Consider the following 15,149-nt stretch of genomic DNA (forward strand, 5'->3'; position numbering starts at 1 on the left):
CTTCCTTCTCTTACTCCTGAGTCTACACACACACCCACACCCACACCCACCCACACACACTGCCCAGCCCTCCACTCCCTTACTGCAGTGCAGCCACTGCTGCTACAAGCTTTCCCCACTGGGCATTGCTGCCTTACCACTTTCACATGGCGGGCAGAAAGAGGGAGCCAGCAGGAGTCAGGCTGCCATCTGCATTATGCGCCAATTTTCAAATAGCCCGTGGACTCGGAAGGCACACAGACACTTTTAGTGCACACACTTTACGTTAATATTAAAAAATAAAGCAACTATAGACTTTGCACTTGCTTTTTTTGTGCAGAAAGGAGTAAGCATGAGTAGTTATGAAAATGCCATGTCCGTGCACTATTTTCCTCCCCCCAGGGAACACCTTCTCACAATCCGGCTGAAAGTGTGCATGCAATGGAACCCCTGGGCGCTTGTGAAACACAGGGAGGCGGTACCCAAGCACTACTATCTCCTCTAGATGCCACCTGAGCAGGACTCGGCAGCAGGAATCTGGCCTGCAGCTCTGTCCCATCTGTGCCAGCACTGAGAGGAGAATCCAAACTCGTGGGCCGGCATGAGATCGGCAGACAGGAGATGCCAGCAGGCGAGGTCTGAACCTTCAGGTACCGGAGACGAGTTTTATGAGAGTTTACCAATTACTAATAGTAGGCCTGCAATTTTCAGCCGTGCAGTTCTTTCAAACACTCTAGGATGTAAATCACATATATGCAAATATACTCATGAATATTCATTGCGAAAATCCTGAAAGCCAGCCCTATGATGAGACAAGTCAGAGCCGATGTTCAGTTCAGTTCACCAAGTTTTTAATATTTGAGCTTCATCAGAGATGTGCAATATTCCGACAATTAAACTGCTACATGCTTGTAAGTAAATATTGTCATGTTAGTGGATGAAACGCCATGCATAAAATCCATGGTTTCCAAAACCTTTACAGTCAGACATTTCAGTAGAGGTGAGGGATGTCCTGGTGAAAGCTCCAGCCAGCACAAGTTGCAGTGGCACTCTACAGTGCAGGGTACCCCCCTAGGTTTTACCTTCGTAGGTGCTTTATATTGTGGCCTATGGGTCATGAACCAGTCTGCTACTTCCGCACTATGATGTTCAGCGCAGGAAAGGCCTTTAAGGCCTCCATCTGATGGAGGGGAATGACCTGAGCGTCCCATTTTTACCCAGCTCCAATTAGAATGGAACCATCTAGTGCTGTTCCTCTGCCTGACACACTCTGGTGTTTTATCTATTATATAAATAAAAGAAATTAAATTATATCAAAATTGTTGTCAGTAAACATCTGCTATGCCAAGCCAGCAAAATTAAATCAATTTCTTCCAATTTGCACTTGGATAAGCTCACAATAGCAGTTATGACCTCTACACAGGGCATTTACTCATCATTAAGCTCAACTTGTATAGCTTCAGTGGGTGTTTTAGTTCTTAGCCCGTTATTGCTGGGAGCAGCATTGCTCGCTGGCAAAGTCCACCCCAAGCGCCTGGGATATGCACGCACCACTGCTCTGTCGCATAATAAGAAGGATCATACTCAAGGTTGTCCAGGCAGATACTGTCAAGTGTCTGAATGATAAAGATTTCCTTCATGTTACCGGCAGAATTCTCCTAGAATTAGGAAATAGGGACAGAAATCCAACCTATCAGCCTTCCCATCCTAGAGGCAACAACCTACCTCCAACCCATTAATAGAACAGGGGTGAGCAGCTCTCATTAGCCAAGAGCAGCACCAAGGCACTGCAAGAAGAACATTTGAAGCACAACAGCCTGAAACAGCAAATCTCTAAACAGAAAACCTTTCTGTTGTACAAGCAGCATGCATGAAGGGCGCCCAGGGAAGGGAGGGTTTACTTTCAGAGGAGAAGAACGTCCATGGTTAATTCACGGCTCTGCCGCTCACAAACTGTGGAAACCATTTCCTTCCCTCAGCGAGAATCAACGCATCCTGTAGTGAACAACACGAGGCACTCCCTAATAAACGCTCCAGAATTACAGGGGAACCTGTCTGCGAAGGCCCTGACCTGCCACTTTAGCTGGTGGTCTCAGTGCACCACTTCTCAGCAGTAGTCTGCACCTTCTCTCTTAATAAGCTCTCGGTGCCCCGGTGATTTCCGGTAACAGAGAGACACACTCGCGTAGATGTTGCATCTTGTTCTTTATCCGCCTGCCTTTAGCTCTGCCTCCAAAGACTAGAAAGCAATCTAGCAGTTTCCCCAGCCTCGTGCAAGAGGGAGTCCTCAGAGTTCATGGCATGCCAAGAGAGATTCCCCCGATTCCCTCCGCCAGGGGCTCTCAGCTTGCCTGCTATTCTGTGCGGTACCTGGACCAGAAAGAGCCTGCTGGGGATGGTTGCGGGAAGCCTGAATATTGTGGGTAGGGGAGTGGCTGGGATCCTGGGTATCTTGGAAGCTGAGGCTGGTTTGGGTAGGGGCACTGGGGTCTTCCTCCAGGGACATATGGAGTCAGCTGAGGAGCTGAACCCCCAAACTGTGCTTGTGGGTACCCGAGGCCTCCTGACTGAGGCTGCAGAAACCCCGGGCCCCCCGGCTGAAAGTGGGGGTACCCCGGGCCCCCCAGACGTGGCTGAGAATGGCCGTATTGGAAAGAGGTTTGAGCTCTATGTTGGGAAGTGGGAGGATCGCTTGCACCACGAGTTCCAAAGAATGGAGCTGGAGTTAAACCTCCTTGTGCTACTGGCCCAATGCGCATGGGCTGTCCTGGCAGGAACGGAGATGGATTATAAGGTAAGGGGAAGGAAGGTGGGGAATGGCTGGGAGGATTCATCGGGGGGTCTGGTTGGCGAGGGAAGGAAGCGTCTTTAGGAGGCTCCTTTTGTGGGGACGGCGCCTCCTGCTTCCGCAGCGTCTCCTGGAGCTTCTCAGCTTTCACCCGCCGCAGGTAGGAGAGGATCCTTAAGGAGACAAAGTCGTCCAGGAACGTTTCCAGGGGAACAGCACCTTCCAGAAACTTTTCAGCCAGAGCCTGCAACAGAAGGGAGCATTTACATCTACTGAAAAGTAATGGCGAGGTCTGGCTGAGCATGCGGCCGCTTCCCCAGCCATACAGTGCAAGTGACACAAGCACACGCGCACTATATTCACTGTACAATACACTTACTGCTAGTGACACAAGCACACGCGCGCTATATTCACTGTACAATACACTTACTGCTAGTGACACAAGCACACGCGCGCTATATTCACCGTACAATACACTTACTGCTAGTGACACAAGCACACGCGCGCTATATTCACCGTACAATACACTTACTGCTAGTGACACAAGCACACGCGCGCTATATTCACTGTACAATACACTTACTGCTAGTGACACAAGCACACGCGCGCTATATTCACTGTACAATACGCTTACTGCTAGTGACACAAGCACACGCGCACTATATTCACTGTACAATACGCTTACTGCTAGTGACACAAGCACACGCACACTATATTCACTGTACAATACACTTACTGCTAGTGACACAAGCACACGCGCGCTATATTCACTGTACAATACACTTACTGCTAGTGACACAAGCACACGCGCACTATATTCACTGTACAATATACTTACTGCTAGTGAACTTTGGCAGATTCAGAATTTAAAGCCCTCATTTATCCACAGAACAGGGACAGCACAGGCAGCAGCAGTGCAAGTTTCCCTCAAACTCACCTGCAAAAAAGCCACCTGTGCCAATGCACTGAACCTCCCAGTCCTAGAGGTGACAGACTGTGCTTTCCTGGGCCAACCCTAAAGGTGCAAACCCCTGAGTCATCCAGTCCAAAAGGTGACAATCTCTGCATCCCTGCACCCATCCCCTGAGCCATCCAGTCCTAGATGGCTCTGTACCCCTGTGCCAACCCCTGGGCTATCCGGCCCTAGAAGTGACAGGCCCTGTATCCCTGTGCCCAGTCCTAGAAGTAACAGGCTCCATCCCTGTGCCAATCCCTTGCGTTGTCCAGTGCCAGACATGACAGGCTCTGTACCCCGGTGTCAGCCCCTAACTTTTCCAATCCTAGAAGTGACAGGCTCTGTGCCCCTGTGCTAGTGCATTCAGCCATCTGGTCTTATGGATAAAATGTTTATCCCCATACAATCCCTCATCCCCTCCAGTAGCAATATTTAATGAAAAGAGAAAAGCAATAACTTAAAACTCAAACTGACATCCGATTCCTCTTCAGTTTTGCTTCCTTCACTTTGTATATGGGATAAGATGGATTCAGGTCTCAGCGGGCCATAAACGTTTTCTGGCAGACAAAAAGGAAATAAAAACAGGAAGTTTCAATATCACAGCCCTTATCACAAGGAGCCTGATATCCACCTGCTTTGAATTAAAGAAAGCTTTTGTGCTATGAAAACTCCCTGCCTGTGCTTTTGCTGCTCATCCTGATGGACACAAGCTCCCCTGGAGCTGCCTCCACATCTACGCACTGCTCCGAGCGTCCTCGAAGTCACCTGAGCTGCTCCAGCTGCCAGCCAGGCACTGGGAGCTTGACCACATCTGCATATTTCTCCCAGCTGCCTTGGTGGTCGACTTCCAAAATCACCACAACTCACTTTGAGCCTGTGTTGCTCCCACCCTATGATCCTCAAAGCAGCTGGCCAGGTTCTGTGGAGATTGCAGTTCATCCGTATATTGTTCCTAGCTGCCTCAGAGGAGACTCAAAGCCCCTTGGGCTTCCACCAAGCCAGGAGACGCGTGCCATAGCATTTCCTCAGGGCTGTACCTCTCTTTGTTTCCTATGGCTCCAGTACATCCACTTTTTCTGATGCTAATCCTTCCCAGGCCTGTTCCCTGCTAACATCAAGCCTACTCTGTGCATTCTTGATCTCACCTGCCATTCTGTTTTCTGCCCTGACCACTGCTCTTCCTCGCGTCCAGCCATCTCCACGCTCCCTGGTAGCATCTCATCCTTGACGCTGTCATCACTCCTCCATCTCTCTTCTCCATATTCTCCCACTCTCGGCTGAGAATATCGGTCCCAAACCTGACCCCCCAGGCAACTTTCACCCCATCTGTGCCTATCAAACCGTTACCCCTCTAATCTTATCCCAATTCCCCTCCTCCCTTCTCATGTTCCCTGTGGAAGGCCGACTCTGTTTCCAATAAGCAATAAGCATGCCTATACCGATGACGTCTTTCTCTCTCATACTCTTCATCTTCTTGCCTTGACTGAGACTTTCCCTGCGGACTCTGCTTCAGTTGCTGCTCTCTGTCGTGCAGATTATCTTTTCTCCCATACACCTCACACAGTAGGCCGCGGTGGTGTTGGAACTGCTGCTCTCCCCTCCCCTTTTTCCACCTCACTCCCATCACCTCTCTGAGTAGCTGTCGTTTATCCACCCCGCCCTCCCTCCTCTCTCGCTGACTTTGACTCCTGGCTTTATTTCTTCCTTGAACCATCTTGGGGACTTCACCTCTACACCGATGACCCTTTTGACTCTTATACCTTAAAACTCCTTGCCTTAACTTCCTCATCTGACCTCCAGCTCTGCTCTGCTGTCCCTACTCACCCGCATGGAGTCCTTTCTTCCAGCTGCTGTGTCTCAGACTTCTCCACTTCAGCTTCCTCTCTCGGACCATCATCTGATAACTGTCACTCTACACCACCTTCCCCAGCTACCACTGACACCTTCAGAAATTTCCAGGCTACCGACCCTTGTATCGTCGACACTTCTGTCTTATCTCCTCCACTACATTGTCTCAGTAAGCTCTATCGGGACGGATTATTATACGTTTTTGTACAGCGCTGCATCCATTGAGTAGCGCTATAGGGACTCTTCCACCCCCCCCCCCCCCCTAGAAAAAGGATCCACACCCTGGGGAAAGAGACTGAAGGAAGAGCTAGCCAGGGTCCCTGCCCCGAAGGGACAATAAATACGTTTCTAGCCTGCCTCCCGGGATGGGGTTGCGCTACAAAAGAGAGAGTGTCGTCACATGCACATTTGACAAATGACTGAGACAAACACGTTTGCGATACAAGACGCTGGCTCTCGCACACCTTCGCTTATTGTGACGTTTCTAAACGCTTTGCAATAAGTCAGGCAGGAATTTTAACTACCGGTAGTTACTTTTTGAGAACCTCTTCCATCTGGGACGCTGACATTAGCCCCAGCAAGACAGTGAAGGCTCTTCTTGCCCCTCCTTACCCAGTTTGCTCCGTTTCCGCTGAAGCTGTGTGAGCAGGTCCTGGAGTTGCTGGTACTTCTCAGAGAGGCTGACACGGCCAGAATCAAGATGCGGCTTGAACTCCAGGTTCTGCTCTGCCCAACGCTTGTTTGCGGCCAGAGTCATTTCCTTCTCCAGCTGCACACTTTGAACCTGAGAAAATGACAGCGAGCGAGAGGGAGAGCCAGAGGGCGAGAGGAAGAGAGGAAACAGTAAAAGCAAAAGAAAACCAGTTAAAGAGGGAGAGAGAAGAAGAAGAAGAGAATAAAATGTTGGAAAATATACAGAGAAGGGATTGATAAAAAATAAGAGAGAAGGAGAGCAAGGGAGAAATGGAAATAGCAAGAAGGAGAGAGAGAGGGGAAGGAAGTGACCCAAAACATGGAAATACATCAGCTCATTAGTGCATCATGTTCAAATGTTTGCCCTCGCCCTGCTTCTGTCTCTTTCACTCTCTTGCGGTTTAATTTGTACCTCCTGGGAGTCCTGGATGAAATGGTTGAGCGCCTCGGAGTTCTCCTGCAGGTTCTGGAGCTGCTGCACGCTCAGGTTTCTCAGGGTATCCCTTGCCATTCTGCCAACCCCTGCGGCCAGGACAGAGAAGAGTTATACACCAACACTGGGCTAATTGCCAATTATCTGCTTCAGCTCTCTGCAAAGTGGCCTCACTGCCTGCTGGAAGGTTGTACGGCAGCTGCTGGGGGTGAAGGACAAGAGATCCCAGGCCCTGTCTCCAGGTGCTGGCAGGGGGTCGGGGGATACACCACCAGCTCTTTTAGTGACGCTGTTTCAGGGCACTCACCGAAGAAGCTGTCAGTGGGTCACTGCGAGCAGGTCCTCCTACCTCCAGTGGGGGTGAAACATCTTTCCACCCGGCTGCTCACACTCCAGCAGGGCTGCCCATCGCAAACGTTCTGAATCCAACGGTCAGCTGCACCTAAGAGGGAGAGGAGAGCCGTGTGGTGCCAAGTGACACAAAAAAAAAAAGGACCGTAACTAGACTGCTGCCAGAGGGCAGGATGAGCGAGCACTACCAGACTTATCTTCAGTACTGAAAGGCATAAGCAGTGCACATTCCAGTCACTTCACTGGCAGCCAGGGCCCCCTCGTACACTGCTCAGACTCCTTGTATTAATCTTTAAAGCTTTGCATGATCTGGCCCCAGAATATCTAAAGGAGAAATTGTACCCTTACCAACCGGCTAAGATCTGCCCAAATGGAAATCCCTTCACTACGAGTGGCGAAACTTCAGAGTACTAGGAGCAGGGCACACTTTTTATGCAGGATCAAAAAACCGGAATTCTACCGGATTTAGTGCCGTTTTGTAAAACATTAAAGACATTATCATTTAGTAATGCTTATCTGTGACTTGGACTAATAAACAAGCCCCTGAATCTCTCTCCTTTTCCCCTACCACCAGAGAACTCTTGACCCTCCCACATGGCTCGTTCGCCTTCCTTCCTCTCACTTCCGTTGGACTGGGGATGGCCCGCAGGCCGGTTTTGGGGTTCAGGATATCCACAGTGAACGTGAGTGAGAGGTCTCGGGAACCCGGACTGCTTGCAACGCACGGGGACTGGGGAGTTGCCTACCACTGTGCTAGAGTACGAGACTTTGCGCTTTCCAAAATCTGGAGCAAGGCCGTGTTACCTCACTTTCACAAAAAAAAAAAACGCTAAGGCATGGCGCTTTGGCTACACCTTCCCTTACCGTCCCCCGGCAGACACTCAATCTTTCTGACCGATCTACCTGAACCGTCAAGTAAGGATTGTAAGTTATATATCCTGGCTCCTCACCGCTATCCACTGTACATTTTATTCATCTCTCATTGTAAATTGTAACTGTTGAGTTAAAAACTTGCTTTCTAATCACGTGTGGAAAAGGGTGGAATATCATTTATTTACTTTTGTAGACAACTCGATAGAAACAATTATATTTTAGATTAGATGGTCTGTTAAATGCTGTTTCTGGGTTTAGGATGGTGACTGGTAAGTGGGGTTTTCTCTTTATTTTATGTTATGCTACATTTTAATTATATATTTTATTTTCATTTGATTTGTATTTATGTACAATTATTATCTTATATGCTGTAACCTACTCCAAGCACACTTCAGTGAGAGAAGCAAGAGATAAATCTCTGTAAGAGAGTGTATGTCAGACCCTGCTTAAAAGTCCAGGACCGGGCATTTAGCCTGGTCCACCTTAAGATAGCCCAGAAGGGAATCTTGGTCGCAGGGCGTTTCCCCTGAGGTGATAGGGATAAGGAGGTAGGCCCCAGAGAAGATAGAGGGCTCCAGACCAGAGTAGAAGAAAGCAAGAACCAATGCCAAAACTACTGCATTTCTGTTTCCAGCACTGCTGAAGTAAGCAGGTTTTTGCTTGTAAATAACAAAACTCTGTAGAAGAAAAGCCATGGTCCAGGTTGTTTTGTATTCTGGCAAGCCGATGAACGCTCATGCTGGGTTACATATGCTGTCAGGAGTGGGATGCTCCTGTTCTGAGCGGCTGCACACCAGCCCACATCAGCAGCGGAAAAGATGAATTATTTTCTCTGGGGTTTGCCTGCAGCAACCGTATTTACAGCAGCCAAGGGGGGTAGCCCCGCCTGGATAGACAGGGACTTAAAGTCAGTCAGAGCCAGAAAGGCTAGGGGGTTTTCCATTTTTATTCCCTGAGACAATGGGAAGTTGTGTTTCGTGGGCTCCTGAATACAAGTAAGGAACTGCAACAGGAAAAGCCTTGGTGGTGCCAAGGCTTATTATGGGGTGGGTAGTGCAGACTCTTACTAAAGGGTAGAAGCAACTCCAGAGAATGGATCAAACCCGACATGAATACTTTAACTAGCAACAGGGGGAGCTCTAACAGATAGCCCAAACAATGCAAGCCACCATAACACGTGCAACTCTATTGCCTCTGGTCTTGTTTAACAAAAAAGACAGGAGAAGACCAGATGTTTTCTTAAGGAATTTTGAGAGAACTGCCTGAATGGCTGGCTGGCCAGAAGCCACCTGGACCACCTACCTGGCAAATCAGCTTGTAGGCAAAAGCTAAGTTGCTTGTCAGGCTGCCAACCCAGTTGGAAGATCCAACTATTCGGAAGTCAAAACTGCCAACACTTCTGGGGTGAAACCCTACAGCCAGGGAAAATCCACGGAGCCTTTTTCATCAGCTAAAGGATGACAGATTGAAGTGGATAGAGCCAGAGGCAAAAAACATGCCTTGAAGTATCTTACCAGGTCCTCCTGGCGTAGCTACTGGACAGGCTGGATCAACCTAAGTAGAAGTGGATGTGTTGGCACCTAGAGTTCACCCTGTAAACTGCACTGAAGTGGTGGACCCTTCAATCAGGCTGAAATTTATACCAAAACTAAATATGAAAACTAGAAAGGCAACCCACATAGGGTCCCTGGCATGGTAATGAGGGTGGAAGACCCCAGCAAAAATCCTCTGAGCAGGACAGCTCTGCTTCTGAACTCCTGTCACAGACCCCAGGCCAGACAACTTGTTTTAACTATGGAAAGAGAGGTCATCTGGCCAAGATTGTCGCTATGAAGTGAGAAAATTTATGGATGTGAATTGGTGACAAAGCCGGTGCTAAATGTTAAAGTTTGCGCGAGCGAGCTAAACCTCCAAAGGAGGGAAAACCACAGGTCTGTTCCCATTGTGGCGTGAGAGCGCAAGTTGTCAAGGATTGCCCTTGGCTCGAAGATGAAGAGTGGGAGCACAATCTGGCAAAGCTCCACAGCTGTAATTTAATTAATAAACAAGCCCCTGAATCTCTCTCTCCTTACGCACTTGTGATCCCAGATCCTTACCCAAGCTCTGGTAGATTCAGGGTGTGGAAAGACCCTAGACAGGGTATATCAATTACAAGAAGAAAGCGACACTCACCTGCATACATGGTGACCTGCAAACAATAGCCACCAGTCAAATTTAAATTACAACTCTGGCGGGGCAAGGCAATACAGAAGTGTGATATTTCCCGAGCTTCCATAGCCTGTTGTTCTGAGGTGTGATTATCCTCAGTTTGACATTGTGTGGGGCAGCTTTTGGCCAGTCAGGCCAGCCCAGACTGCACTGAGACCTGTCTTCTGGAAGCCTCTCCATGGGACAATGCAAACTCATAGAGCAATTAGCTGAAAAGACAGACCATGGAGGCAATGCCTGAGGTCCCATTTTTCAGAGACTGCTATGGACAGAATTCTCCTGAAGATAACAGGAAAAGTGGTGTGCTTAACTGGGAAAAGGCCCGCCAGGGACTTCAGTTTCAAATTTGCATGGTGACATGGAACAGAGGGAACTGTGGAAAAAGAAATGGCCAGTTCCAGTTCAGGGGGGGAAGGAAAATAGGACCTAACAAGGTCAAGCTGAGGGGAAGGGTATGCAAAGGAATGTATGTCAGACCTCTTTAAAAGTTCAGGACTAGGCATTTTGGTCCACCTTAAGATAAACCACAAGGAAATCCTGGTGGTGGGGGCGTTTTCCCTGAAGCGAGAGGAACAAGAAGGTAGGCCCCAGAGAGGATAGAGAGCCCCAAAAGAGAGTAGAAGAAAGACAGAACAATGCTAAAACTACTTATGTTTAAACTGCTGCATTTCTGTTTCCAGCACTGCTGAGGTAAGCAGGCTTTTGCTTGTTAATTTGCTTGCAAATAATAAAACTCTGTAGAAGAATTGCTGGCATCCAGACTGCTCTGTCCTCTGGTAAGTAAAGAACTGCTCACACTATTACAATTTCAGCTGTCAGTTGTACCTGCAGATCTCTCCTTCTCCTTTTTATCCTTAGTTGGGAAATGTACTCGGGTCAGCCTGCAGCTGACCCTGGGAAATGTACCGCCTCCTCACTGAATATAGGTGAGAATACAGCAAAGCCCTGCTAATCGTTTGTCCAATTAGCTGGAGAGTGTAGCCACGTTATCCTGCTGCTCGTATCGGGCTACCCCCTCTCATTTATATCTAAGAATATGCCATAGACCTACGGCCGTTCCATGCATGTTTTCTGCTAATGCTTTTGATTACTACTACCTCTGCTAGTGGCTTTTCCAGGCATCCACTATCCTCAGGGATATCCATTATTTACTAATCATCAGGACATGAATTGACTGCCAAGCAGGAGTGGGACATGAAGGCAGCCCACCCAGTGTGATAAGTGGCAGGGAACGCAGATAGTACCCGCGGGTGCACGAGCAGAACCCCACCTTACAGTAGCGCATTCAGTTCTGCAGGTCAGCCCCTTGTACGGCCATTGAGAGCATGGAAGCAGTTCCGAGAGGTGCTACCAAAATGGTACAGCATCTGCAATCCAAACCCTACACAGGAAGGAGAAGAAACTAGGAAGGGGCTAGGGGTAAAGAAACCGAATTCCTCACTCATTACCAGCTAAGCCGTAGATTCTGCTGCTTTTGTTTGTCTCCCTCGGTTTTCTCACCCTTTGCTAAATAAAGCCCTGCTGAGGTAAGCAGGCTTTTGCTTGGTAATTTTTCCTTTTTCTTCGCAATTCTTTGTAATATAACTTGTAATACGCTTATATATTTGAGCAACATCATCCCGGGCTTGTTCCTCACTGACTGCTGGGGAAAGCTCATCACACGTATTAAAAAGGTTCTCCCCCATAGCTCGTTTGTCGACCTTTATTTCTATGTATCCAAGGGACTAATACGGTAATCGCACTACCTCAGAGAAAAAGAAACACAAGGACAAGGGAGTCACAAAATGAAGCTAGAAGGAGAGGCTCAGAGGAAATATTTCTCTCATGAGCCAGATGCCTAATTTTACACTTTTTGCACAGAAGTTTCCAAATGCTTGAACATTCTTCCAGATGTTTCAAATCACCTTTCAATGTTTCCACCTCTGTTTCTACCTAGTTGCAGACTTTTGCAGAAATGGAATATCTTCTCTTAAGTACTTCTGCAATGTTACTTTCTTGTACTCTTTCCATAGCATCCAGCTTGTTTAACAGGTCTGCTACATGGAGCATATAGGTAACGGCTAAAGCCTATTGCACCTTCCTGATCCACTCGTCACCTCAAGTTTTTCTTCCCTTTCTGATAGTCTGGAGTCCTGTAATCTCCTTGCACTTCACCGTTCTTTTCTTTAATGGTATTTCCATAGCTTTGCCCACTATTGAAGTTAGACTGATGAAGCCATAATTATCTGCCTCCTCCTTATCCTACTTTCATTTCTTAAGGTAAGTCCATGATTCACCTCCCCTGCCAATCCAGGGAAAGGAAAACTCAAGAGTTTGAACCAGGAACCTTCTGCATGGCATACTGGATTGGCCAAATGATCTTTAGTCTGCCAACAGGTTACAGTGTTAGTGGTAGCTCTATTCAATGTATATTAATGATGTATGTACCGTATATACCAACAGATAAAACACACAAAATTAGTGACCAGTATTCCGTCCCCATTCCTAGTTATGAGGCCTAAGCACAATACTAATGTTAAGTGCAACAGAGATAGGCAACCAAAACGATGTGGGGTCTACACCAAAAGAAATAAGTTGAAACTGGAGGAACTAAATATTTATATCCTAGAGGACAGAAGAAACAGGAGATATGATCCAGACTTTTAAATACCTGAAAGGTATTAATAATGAATAGGAATCAAACCTTTTCTGATGGAAAGGAAGCTATAGGACCTAGGGCTCATGACAAGAAGCTTCAAGCAGATAGACTCAAGAACAATGTCAAGAAATAGAAAAAAATGGTGGATGTCTGGAATGACCTCCTAGAAGACATGGTGAGGACAAGAAAGATTGTGGAATTCAAAATGGCATTAGATAAACACAAAGGGTCCATAGTGATTGGAGCAAGGAAATGAAGAACCATGATAATAGGTGGTAATTTTGATGTAATATTTCTGCAAGGGGGTAACCTGCACAGAGCTGCAGTTATAACCCTAAATAGAAGGCATGGGGGTAACCTGGCGCAGCAGTTACAATCCTAAATACCTTGCTGGGCAGATTGAGTGGAACTTTTGGGTCTTTTGCTGTCATTATTTACTGTTAATACAAAGTGGTGCTATATATAGCATTCATGATCAGAAGCAGACAACACAATGCACTAATCTATTATGAATTTGCCTGCATGCTGAGACATCACATGTATGTTCTCTGCTAAGAATAACGTTCTTAATCATATTTTGCCCGTATCTACTATTAGAAGTACATGTAAACATCCACTGTTTATGTAAAGATATGTAATCTATAATTTTATTTTACTACCTTGTATTTTTTATCTTATCGCTTTTATGTACTACTTTGGCAACTCTCATCCAATAAAATGTCCTGAATCTGAAAGATGCATGCTAGTTACACGGTGTTAATAATTATTTACCATTGCTAACAGGAACATGGTGTTCATAGCAAAGTGCTAAGTGATAATATACAGTGTCAATGACAAGGTTAGGGAGCCGGTGATAAGGCATGCACTCAGTACTAATGACAGCTGCTAGTTGCAACACAAATAAAAGATTCACAAATAAAAACAAAAAAAAATGATACGGGTATAGTTTTATGTATATTACTTTTTATTATTTAGTGCACTCCAGTGGACCAATACAGCACACCAGCGCCCTGCCTGCCAGGGGCTTCTTTACTACACGGGTGTCTAAGAGAGAGGCGGCGGAGGGCCCACGCGCACTCCCCTTTATTGTCAGGGGGTTCCCATCACCAGTGTCCCGCCGCCCCTTCCCACCAATCAGTGCGCAGCGTGCCCCGGCGTCATCAGCCGCCGTACAAAGGCTTGGGCTGAGCACCTCCGCCAGGCACGAGGTCCAAGCGCCCCCCACCCCCCAGCAAAGCAAGGAAGCGAACCTCCAGAACTCACCCCCCGCCGCAAGGAGACCCTGGGTGCCACCGCATCCGGTTTCGGTTCTCAGACCGGAAGTCGGGTCGTTCCACCCAGCAGGGGGATGGTGGCGGAGGCTGGACATCCCGGACTAGTTGTTCACGGATGACGCGGACAAACCGTCCATCCTCAGCGTTCTGAGAACGTTCGCCGCGAGCTCTCGTCACAAAGCCCTCCCCCGCTTTCCTTTAATAAATGCGACGCTCCCCGTCTCCCGGCGCCTGCCCTATTTGGTATCGTCTGCATTTTGCCTGAGCCCATGACGTAGCAGTGCCAAACATAGGATATTTACACGTGTGGTAGGAAATGAGTCCAGAAACTTTCAAAATATGTTGCATTTATTTTCTCACTGATGCAGGCTAATGGCGACGAAAGCTTGGGGTTAGAGACAGAAGAACTGAATTGTTAACTCCAGACCAACCTGTTTGCCTTTGTGTCACTTCCTGGGTGCAGGAGACAGGCACTCGGGTGGGCGGCCTGAGCGGGTCCTCCTGCAGCTTCGCCTGCCACTTCCTGCTCCCTTCAGCACATGCACTTAGCTGAGTCCTAATTCTTTCTGAGGCGGATGGGGGGAGTGCAGCAGAATTTTCTGCTTAAATATTAGACTTCCTGGTCGCAGATCTGTCTCTTTCTGTCCTGGTTCATGGCACCAGCAGCCCCCAGAGAGGCAGACTTCCTGGCCCATCTCCCAGTCAGCACCAGCAGTTGTCACAGAGAGAGCGAGGGTTACATGTGGTACTATCTCCCAGTCAGCACTGCTATCTTATTTTATCTGTACTGCACTATTTCATTTAAAAGAGTTTTTCTTTTTTCAAGATGACCCCCGAACAAGAATGAGCCTACCCTAAGGAATATGCCTCACAGACCTTGTAGAAAAAAAAGATAGATCTGCTTTGTTCCTAATATGGTACATTAAAAAAAAAAAGCGCGAGCGCGTACTTTTGTTCGCACACCAGGCGCAAACAAAAGTACGCCGGATTTCAATAGATACGCGCGTATCTTTTAAAATCCGGGCTCGGCGCGCACAAATTTGTGCACCTTGCGCGCGCCGAGCCTTGCGCGTGCTGCCCGTTCCCTCCGAGGCCACTCCAAAATCGGA

At 47.7% G+C, this 15,149-nt stretch overlaps 1 protein-coding gene across 4 annotated transcripts; it reads right to left on the reverse strand.

Annotated features, from left to right (window-relative positions):
* Positions 1-808: 808 nt before the first annotated feature.
* Positions 809-14,629, reverse strand: VPS37C (VPS37C subunit of ESCRT-I). 4 transcript variants are annotated; one of them, XM_029574961.1, is made up of 6 exons: positions 14,472-14,629; positions 7,046-7,138; positions 6,676-6,785; positions 6,183-6,354; positions 4,197-4,279; positions 809-3,011 (listed from the first exon to the last, which is right to left on the reverse strand). In XM_029574961.1, the coding sequence occupies exons 3-6, from the start codon at positions 6,772-6,774 to the stop codon at positions 2,334-2,336; spliced, it is 1,032 nt and encodes a 343-aa protein (XP_029430821.1). In that variant the 5' UTR covers positions 6,775-6,785; positions 7,046-7,138; positions 14,472-14,629; the 3' UTR covers positions 809-2,333. The 4 variants fall into 4 exon arrangements, with proteins under 4 accessions (XP_029430821.1, XP_029430817.1, XP_029430819.1 ...); XM_029574957.1 differs by lacking the exon at positions 14,472-14,629 and adding an exon at positions 14,030-14,200; XM_029574959.1 differs by lacking the exon at positions 14,472-14,629 and adding an exon at positions 14,030-14,086 and having other exon boundaries at positions 7,004-7,138.
* Positions 14,630-15,149: the final 520 nt, after the last annotated feature.

This window comes from Rhinatrema bivittatum, chromosome 13 (genome assembly GCF_901001135.1).
Source record: "Rhinatrema bivittatum chromosome 13, aRhiBiv1.1, whole genome shotgun sequence".
In the NCBI taxonomy this organism is placed as follows: domain Eukaryota; kingdom Metazoa; phylum Chordata; class Amphibia; order Gymnophiona; family Rhinatrematidae; genus Rhinatrema; species Rhinatrema bivittatum.